Below are 10,664 nucleotides of genomic sequence, written 5' to 3' on the forward strand. Positions count from 1 at the left end.
CCACCGCAGCACTGCCACACAGTTGCAACACCACCGCTCCACTGCAATATTACTACAGGTGTTTGTTCAAATAATCTCTTCTCTTTTGATCTTACAAGTCATTGTTGTTGATTTTGTCGAAACTTTTACAATCTTTTTACCGTGTCTTTTTTATTTCTATAGTTCTTCCCCTGTGGTTCTCATTACATTAACATATTTACAAAATAATATTAATAGGATAACACCATTCATTCTCAGAAAACATGAATCCATCATCAAATCCACTAGTTGACTGTGTAGATAAATGGGTGAACAATATCCATGACAAAATTGTGCCAGAAAGTAATGACAATAGCCAACCACACATGGAAATGAAGTTTGAATCTGAGGCGACGACTTATGAATTTTATAATGAATACAGTAAAAGAATTGGATTTGGTATTCGTCGAGAATATGCAAATAAAAGCAAAAAAGACGGGATTTTGACTTCGAGAAGATTCACATGCTTCAAAGAGGGTATTCGAGGTGTTGACAAACGAGGTCACCCAGTAGGGGAGCATAGAGCAGAAACTAGAACAGGATGTAAAGCACGTATGGTTATTTCACTTGATCGGAAGATTGGGAAATATAAAGTTGTTGACTTTGTAGCTCAACATAACCACCCTCTTCAACCGCCAGAGTATGTTCATATGATTCGTTCTCATCGACACATATCTGAGGTACAAGCATCACAAATCATATTGGCAGATGAGTCTGGATTGAGACCAAAAGATTTTCATGAATATATGTCAAAGCAAGTCGGTGGAATAGAGACTGTTGGTTTTACAAGACAAGACCTTAAGAATTATCTTCGAACCAAAAGGAAGCAATCACTAAAGTATGGTGACGTGGGTGCATTATTAATGTATTTCAAACAAGAAAGTGAAAATCCCTCATTCTTTTATGAATTTCAAATGGATGTTGATGAACAAATAACAAATATATTTTGGGCAGATGCACAAATGATAAATGATTATGGGTACTTTGGAGATGTCATCACTTTTGACACTACATACAAGACAAATAAGGATTATCGACCATTGGGAGGTTTTGTTGGACTTAATAATCACAGGCAAACAATCATTTTTGGGGCTGCATTGCTATATGATGAAACGATTCCTTCTTTTCAGTGGCTATTTGAAACGTTTCTCAAAGCAATGGGTGGAGAAAAGCCAAAAACCATTCTAACAGATCAAGATGCTGCAATGGCTAAGGCTATTTCTTTAGTTGTGCCAGAAACATTTCATGGATTGTGCACTTGGCATATAAGACAAAATGCTCTAAAGCATGTAAATCATCTATATCAAAAGAGTTCACAATTTTGCTTAGAGTTTGAAGCATGCATAGATCTACACGAAGAAGAGGCTGAATTTTTGAATGCATGGAATTCTTTACTTGTTGAGCATAATGTTTCAAAAGATTCGTGGCTACATATGATTTTTCAATTGAAGGAAAAATGGGCATGGGCTTATGTTCGGAAAACATTCACTGCAGGTATGAGATCTACTCAATTAAGTGAGAGCTTTAATGCTGACTTGAAAAACCATTTGAAATCAGATTTAAATTTAGTACAATTTTTTACACACTTTAAAAGGGTTGTAAATGGAAAACGAAACAATGAGTCAGAAGCTGATTTTGAGTCAAGACATAAACTACCTAGATTGAAAATGAAGAAGGCTCGTATGCTTGTACAAGCCGGAAATGTTTACACTCCAAAAATTTTTGAGGAATTTCAAGAGGAATATGAGGAATATCAGGACACTTGCATAAAGGATTTGAAAGAAGGTTTGTATGTTGTTACAAATTATGATAACACAAAAGAGAGGATAGTAATGGGAAATCCTATGGATCAAAAAGTTGCTTGTGATTGTCGTAAATTTGAGACACATGGCATCTTATGCAATCATGCTTTGAAAGTTTTAGATGCCATAAATATTAAGTTAATTCCCCAACATTATATATTAAAGCGATGGACAAGAGATGCAAGGTTGGGAAGTAACCAAGATTGGAAAGTGAAACATGTTGAATTGGACATAAAAGCCCATTTCATGAAGCGATACAATGAATTTTGTCCTCGAATGATTAAATTGACCAACAGAGCTTCAGAATCTCATGAAACTTATGTATTTTTGTCCAAAGTTTATAAAGAGTCCAATAAAATAATTGATGATATGTTGGCAAAAATTTATGTGAATGAGGAATCAAGTAGAATGATTCATGTATCCATATCAATTGCAAATGATGAAATTGACAACAACTTGGACACTCTTGGTTGTGCAAAAGGCATAAAGAAGCGAGATCGTTCACGTCAGAATAAAAAACGACCTAAGTCTTGGGTTGAGAAATTATCTAGGAAGAGAAATAGATCCTCACAAAAACAAAATCGCAAGAAAATTTAGTGCAATTGTTACCGGTAAGTTTTTCATCAATGTATTCAATTTTTTTAACAATATTCTTTATCTGACTTCTCTTATAATGTGCAGCAACCATTAGATAGGAACCAATTTTTAAGTGAAGTTGACACTAGAATTCAACATCAAGCTACAACTCAAATGACACAATCAAGCCAAGTTGATAATGGAATTCAACATCAAGCTACAACTCAAATGACACAATCAAGCCAAGTTGACAATGAAATTCAACATCAAACTACAACTCAAATAACACAATTAAGTCAAGTTGACGCATTAAGACTTCACAATTTCTTTTAAACAATTTTTATGAGACTTTTGTTAGGCCGCATGTTCTATACATTAATATTTTGTTAGGAGGCAATTTTATGTTCAATCACTTGGTGTTAGTTTGAACAATCTGGTGTTAGTTCAAAGCACCAATTTATATAAATTATTTACTTTCATATATCATATAATCTCTTGTATTTTTACTTCATATTGGTTTATCACAAAACAAACATGAGAAACAAACATGATTATATAAAACCCTTCAGTCTTGATCAAACAATTCATGATTATATGCAAATTGAGTGATCAACACAAATAATGAAAAATAAAATAGTGCCAAGTCCAAGCATAATCATAGCTATATTTTTGGATCAACATATACCATATACCATATTCATGACATAAAAGACTAGAACCCACATATAATTGTCACAATTATTGTCACTCAACACATAATCAGAAATTACAGTAACCAAAACAGTATTCCTCTAATTTTCCTTCTTTAACAAGTCATGAGAGGTGACCCGCTATGGTGAAGGTCCGAAACATCACAAAGCCTTTGTCTAGGAGACAAATTAGCGCTGCCAGCAGCATCAAACTCAGGATTGGTAATAATCTTTCTCTTGTGAGTTTCAGAGCTGCTCTTCTCCTCAGAAACCTCAGCAATAGGGCTCAATGGCTCTGGCTCCTGCAAACAACCAGAAATCATAGCCTGTGCTTCAGCCAACTCATTTCCATTGTCATCTGTAGCATACAATATCTTCTGTATTGCTGCAAAAACCTGAACCAAAAATCACATGATATCAATTACCCATCAACAATTACCGGTTTCGTTACTCAAAAAGTCAAGATTTTGATTTGAAAATAAAAAGAAAATACCGGTGAATGCTCTATCCCAGGAGTCTGACAGAGTATTTCAATGTCTCTAAGTTTTGCAAAGTAGAAATCTCTTTCCTTCTCAAGGCTATCAATAGATAACTTCAATCCTGTTATCTGCATTGACATCAGTGTTAAATCTATGACAAACCTTCAACCATTAACAATTCACTCGACAACATTTCTTCATTATAAGATGGAAAAACATAATACCTGTTCATCATATGTAGGTGAAGCAGCAGCAGCAGGTGAAGGCCTTGTTACTTTTGCAGCTTGATTTGCAGGGTTTCCAGTAGACGAAACATCATTCCTTCGAGCATGGGAAGATGGAGGCCTCTGTGCAGTAGAACCACCCTTGTTTGACGGTTGAGAGTGTGCAGATTTTTTACTCACTTCCCTTCCTCCTTTGCATACCTCTCTCTTCTCCAAAGGATTATAACTGAAACGAGAACCACGTTATAGTCAAATCATTTACAAAACATTCAGCATCCCTAATTTCAAACTAACCAAGCTTAAATAATCAATTACAATCCAATATAATTTTTAACTAATCATCATGAAGACATTCAGCATCCTCAATTTTGAACTAATCAAGCTTAAATCATCAAACCCAATCCAATCTAATCTAATTATCAACAATTACCGATACTAAAACAAGAGAATTCTGAATTTGGATTCCAATTCGAATTCTAATTGCATATCATCATATTAGAATTACAGAATTCCAATTTTAATAGCTAATCATCAATTTAGAAGATAACAACAATTCCAAGTAATTAATGTTAGTATCAGAAATTTCTCAACAAAGGTAGCAAAATAATTTAGAGTAACGACAAAATTACTTGTGCTGTCCACAAAATTACCCGGCACAGCGAAGAGACAGAGAGGCAAGCCACGCGAGGACGAAAGGTGAACGTGCGATGGGAGGGGAGGGAGGAAGTGCGATAGGAGGAGGGGCGGCAAAGGGAGGAAGGAGTGCGATAGGAGGGGCGGCGAAGGGAGGAAGAAAAAGGGGTTTTATTTATGTTTTTATTTTAATTAATTAAAACAGATTTTTTATATTTGATAAGATCTCAGCCATTAAAATTTTAGTTGCCAAATAGTAGAGTTATTATTATTAATAAAAAAAATAAAGAATGATGAGTTTACCTTTAACTTTTCTACCTCTAAGATATGGACTTCTAAGATTCCCTACCTTTAATTTATTAATATATAGTACTGAACACATTTTGTTAACTAAATAATTATAAATGATAAAAAAAAAATTAAGATTTAGATAAAGCTTAAAAGTTGTTACATTTAATACTATTTTATATTCTAAAGTTATTATAAATTAATTATAAATTATTCATAATTTTTTACAAGTGAAACCGAAGACGTAGATAAAGAAGATATTTGAATGATTGTTCAATATTACCTCCTTTTATTTGTTTTTTTAAAGTTTATGTTAAAATAAACATGTAGTGCATGTTTACTTTTCATAAGAGATTAAAATAATTTGATTTGGGTGAGCATTATTTACTTAGAATGTTCTAAGCTAACAAAAAAAATCATTGTGTTTTTCTTGCTTTGATAAGTCTTATTAATGATTGCGATGCATAATTTACTTATAGAATAGATCAAATTAAATATGTTGCGGCTGTGAATCCAGATTTAATATATGATGCTATTAAAATAGATTATATAAGATTTTTATTTGGACAAGCTTTAAAAAAAAAACAATTTTACAATTAATCACAGAAGATACTAGTAGTTGCTCCGGCACAATAAATACATTAGTAAAGGGATTTGAATTATCCCTCTTTTGCTCTTAAAGTTCCACACCCTAAACATCATTTTAGTGGAAGTTTTACTATGACACATGCTAGATCACCAAGGCCAGTATATAAAACAATTGTAACAACTTCTAAAAGATTCAATGTTTTGTTATTCACTTTACTTGGAGAAAATAAAACATATATAAAACATATGTTCTCACCGTAGATGAAAAATCGAAGAGGTCTAGTAAATCGGTTTATTTAGTTTGGAATGACGTAAATTCAAGAAGTCCAATTATTATATTTGATGAATGGGCAGAAAAAAAATATACAAATTTATATCGTATAAATTTTATTTATATTGTAATTTTTAATTTACTATTTTATATTATTAATCTGATTTTTTTTTTGTTAAAAGAAAATAAAGTAAGAAATATGACATCATATTATTCTTTGAATCAAGATCAAGCTCATAATTATTTCAGTAGACTCATACAATATTGTAAATAGAGACACAATATAGACTACAAACAAAAATATTAAAAGTGTATATTTTATTTGGCCACACTCAATTAAAAAGATGAAGAACAAAAATATAATTTGTGAGAGAGAATTGTACCGTGCACACCTCTATTTTTACCTCTCACCCCCTCATTTTTTTCTAATGACTATTTTACCATTTTTATTTTATCACTCTCTCACCCCCACTTTCAAAACTTACAAAAAAATTTCTTAATATTCGAAAGTTTTAAACTTTCGGAATAATTAAAAGTGAGTTTTATATCTATTCGGAATTTTTGTTAAATTAGAAACTTTAGAAATATATTTTACAGAAATAATTACCAATTTCGAAACTTTAGATGAATATGAAAGTTTCGAAGTTAACATTTCCAGAAAGTTTCGAAAGTTTGGAAGAACTTGAAATTTCCGAAACACATATCATTCGGAACTTTCCTTGATATGAAAGTTCCGAAATGAAAATTTCCAGAAGATTTCGAAAATTTGGATGAATGTGAAACTTCCAAAACACATATTTTTCAAAAATTTCAAACATTCGAAGTAAGTCAATTTCAAAAGTTTCAAAAAATTCCAAACTTTCGAAATTTTCAATTCATTTTTAGAAAATCTGACAAGAAACTTCCGAAATTATATATCAAATTTAATACTATTAATTTATTACTATAAATATATTACTATTTATTAGTATTAATTCATTACTATTTATTACTAATAAAAATGCATTTCGGAACTTTCAATGAATAGCAAAGTTTTGAAATTGAATAACTTTATATTACGAAACTTTCAGATTCTCAGAAAGTTTCGAATGTTTCTAAATTTCGAAAATTTCATGTTCATGGAAACTTTCGGAAGTTTCAAAACTTTGGGAAAAAATGAGCTTCGAAAGTTTCATGTTTATGACAACTTTCGAAATTTAGAAAGTTAATATTTCAAAAATTTCAAAATTTCGAAATTTATCTTACTTTTGGATTTCAAAAGTTTCAGAGGTTCAAATGTTTGCAAATGTAATTCGGACAATTCAAACTTTCGAATAAAATGGATGAAAAAAAAAAAAGAATCTTTTTTGGGGCTTTTACTAATAATATTAGGGGCAATTTGGAATTTTCTTTGATGATGAAGGGGTGGGAGGTACAAGTGGGGGGTGCTCGGTACATAACCCTTTGTGAGATAAGGCCATATCCTTTTAATTGTTTTTTTTTAATTTTTTGTCATGATTAAGCCCATATCCTATCTTTGTTTTCTGTAAAGTTTAACTGGGCCAAATATATCAAAATAAAAAACTATACTAGAAGTTAAATGAACTAACATAATCATACCCAACCATATAAAACAAATCCAATACATTAATTCAAACAAATTAAACTCAACCATTCAAATAGCTTAAACCAATAAAGCATAGAGTAAAAGAGATTGAAAATCCTATAGATTAATGTAAAAACAAATCCAAACAAGTAGAACTTGAAATGAATGCGTTTTAGAGTGGCTAGAAAACAATAGTAAATAACAATGATATAACACAACTAGATTTATCCAAAACATATTAAGATGAAAAATAAAAATAAAAAATTGATCAACGATGATTTTGAAAGAAAGAAAAAAACAATGCTTTCAGGTACATGAGATGCCTCATCACGGAAATGGAACAGGATACACAAACAATCTTTTGAAGCACATCATCCACTAGAAAATCATTTTGCCTCTAGATACATTGATTTTGGTAGATTTATCCAAAACATATTAAGATGAAAAATAAAAAAATAAAAAAAAAAAAAATCGATCAACGATAATTTTGAAAGAAAGAAAAAACAATGCTTTCAACTACATGAGATGCCTCATCAAGGAAATGGCACAGGATACACCAACAATCTTTTGAAGCACATCTTCCACTAGAAAATCATTTTGCCTTTAGATACATTGATTTTGGATAAACTTTGACAAGCATTCATAAAAATAAAATATAATAACTATAAAATAAATATTATCATATTTAATATTTGATGTGCACGTATGATAATAAATTTGATAAAATTATTTTATTTTATCATGTATTTAATATAATTTCATCATGACAAAATATATCATATTTAATTGAAAAACTATTCACATATTATGAAACCATTAATACACAATAATTTCAAAGTTTTTAATTTCTATACAACTTTTCAAATAACCAAAAACAAGATTGAATTTTTATTTTTTTTCTGTTAAGGTTAAAAAGGTCATGCTCTTTTCACTTAGAGAGTGGCGTGCTTGGTCTCCAACAAATACGTACCCAGACTTAAAATGAATAATAAAATTTTAAAAAATATATAGCATTCATTATGATTATAATTTTATTTATAGAACATAATGATTATTAAACTTCCAAATTACCATATCCCTATTTATGGGGATTGAATTCTCTCACGTGACATGGGGTCCATTGAAATTGCTACCATCAAATGAAAATGAAAGGCATCACAAAATAAATCATATTTAATTGAAAAACTATTCACATATTATGAAACCATTAATACACAATAATTTCAAAGTTTTTAATTTCTATACAACTTTTCAAATAACCAAAAACAAGATTGAATTTTTTTTTTCTATTAAGGTTAAAAAGGTCATGCTCTTTTCACTTAGAGAGTGGCGTGCTTGGTCTCTAACAAATACGTACCCAAACTTGAAATGAATAATAAAATTTTAAAAAATATATAGCATTCATTATGATTATAATTTTATTTATAGAAGATAATGATTATTAAACTTCCAAATTACCATATCCCTATTTATGGGGATTGAATTCTCTCACGTGACATGGGGTCCATTGAAATTGCTACCATCAAATGAAAATGAAAGGTAGCTTACCTATATGAATTCTTATGTGAAAACTTACTGTATAGATGATGTGGATTTGTAGTAGATATGTGTCTAATAGTCTATGGACCACAATATGAGTATAAAGCAATATACATCTAATTGATAAGCGTGTTAAAGAATCTATCAAATAAAGAAATTTGTAAAGACACATAAAGGAGGTAGAAAAAATAATGTAATGTTATCATTTTAAAAAAATTTATGATTAATTAAAGTGGTATTAATAATTATTATATTTTAGAACTTTTTAATCGATATTTAAATTTTAATCTTTTGGATTATAAAATTAAGCTCTTATCTTTAATAAAAATAGAAAAATTAAATTCTTATTTCTAAAATAACATTTTAAAATAAAGAGCAAATACTCAATTAAAGAGCAAATACTCAATTCTAATAAAATAAAGAGCATGTAATAGTATCTTCTTTTTCTTTTCCGAAAGCAAGCAATAGTAGCTAAATATGAATAAGTTAGTTAATAATAGTGAGATAGGTGTAGAAAGCTCTAAATGTTAAAAAGTAAATGTATATAAGTAGAAAGTGTGTGTAATTGGTGTTGGATTTCTTGTGCTCTAAAGCAAATGTTTCACATGCTCTAAAACAAATGTTTCACATGCTCTTAGAAATTTTGAATTTGATGGGTTGTATTTATGTGTTTGGGTATACTATTGTATATATCTGTGAGTTGAGTTGCAATTGTATTTATATTACATTTAACTTTCTACAAAATCATGACATATTTAAAAGATAGATTATATTTCTCTCTTTTTTATTACTGAAATAATTTATTAAAAAATATGTACATTATCACAGTTTAAAAGTGATTAAAAAATATGTACATTAAAAAAAAGCAAGATTTATACGTAGACCGAGACCATATTAAACAATCTTTATTTTTAATAAGAAAATCTTTGACAAATATTTTGGTAGAAGAAATATACCAAGGCAGAATTGTCAATCTAATAAATCTAACATAGACAAACAATATTTTGAAAAAATGACAAAAAGCTAATCTAATAAATCTTTTAAAAAATTGCCCACACAATATTTAGAATTAATTATATGCAGGTTAACTTTTCTAGTCCCCTATCCCACCCTATACTCGTTTACATGGAATTATGGAAAGCTGCAGATGCATGCATCAAACCAAAATTTTCCATTGTTGAGAAAGGTTTATTTTAAGGTACACACTGAAATGAAGAAAAAGGCAAAACATATTGATATACATGGATCAATGAAGAGAGTGATATGAATAAAAAGGAAAAATCATTTAAAAAAGTTGACAAGTATTTGGAAGGACAAGATTCTCAACCTTAATAGCAAATAATGAATGGTGGTATTTTTATACTTCATTCTTTTTTTGTTAAAAATTAAATTAAAAAAAAAAAGGCCCTGCTAGGATGATGCCAAAATTTAATACACACCAACAAGTCTTTATCAAACTAATACTTTCAGCACTCTTTTTTATCAATGAAACAAAAGAATCATTTTACAAAATTAATTAAAATAAATAATAAAAACCACAAAATAGGACCAACCTTAGTTAATACCATCTATCTATGGTTTGTTCATTTCCTACCATAGATCAAAATGCAAAAATTAATATTAGAGAAATTTACATTTGTAATTTTTGTTATTATTTTTCAGATTCAATTTAATTAGTCTTTTTTTAATTTTTTTATTTTCTTCATCAAAGATAATCTAATTTAATAGATAGATATTTTATAGATTCAAAACATGTTTACCCTTTTAAAAAAATAATTAGTAAATATTTATCTTATTTTGTTTTCTCTGTTTTGGAACTCACATTTATTCATAAATCAACTTATAAACTAGAAAATTAAATAGTATTATTTGAGAGTACGTAACTCGTGCCGTTATCTATCCCTTGAATTTCCTAGCTAGCCAACAGGTATGATAGTAATGGCTTACTCACCAAAAGCTCCTTTTCAAATTA

At 29.4% G+C, this 10,664-nt stretch overlaps 2 protein-coding genes across 2 annotated transcripts; one reads left to right on the forward strand and one right to left on the reverse strand.

Moving 5' to 3' along the window:
• The first annotated feature begins 166 nt into the window (after positions 1 to 166).
• Positions 167 to 2,417, forward strand: LOC101500125 (protein FAR1-RELATED SEQUENCE 5-like). Its single transcript, XM_027335935.2, has one exon. The coding sequence runs from the start codon at positions 243 to 245 to the stop codon at positions 2,415 to 2,417; it is 2,175 nt and encodes a 724-aa protein (XP_027191736.1). The 5' UTR covers positions 167 to 242.
• A 601-nt stretch (positions 2,418 to 3,018) lies between these two features.
• On the reverse strand, positions 3,019 to 4,596 carry LOC101499801 (microtubule-associated protein RP/EB family member 1A-like; the record flags this gene model as incomplete). Its single annotated transcript, XM_004503144.4, has 4 exons — positions 3,019 to 3,480; positions 3,579 to 3,692; positions 3,789 to 4,014; positions 4,439 to 4,596. Coding segments are annotated over 4 exons (777 nt in total), but the record flags the coding sequence as incomplete, so codon positions are not given.
• Between the last annotated feature and the right edge of the window lie 6,068 nt (positions 4,597 to 10,664).

The sequence above is a fragment of the Cicer arietinum genome, chromosome 2 (assembly GCF_000331145.2).
Source record: "Cicer arietinum cultivar CDC Frontier isolate Library 1 chromosome 2, Cicar.CDCFrontier_v2.0, whole genome shotgun sequence".
NCBI lineage: Eukaryota > Viridiplantae > Streptophyta > Magnoliopsida > Fabales > Fabaceae > Cicer > Cicer arietinum.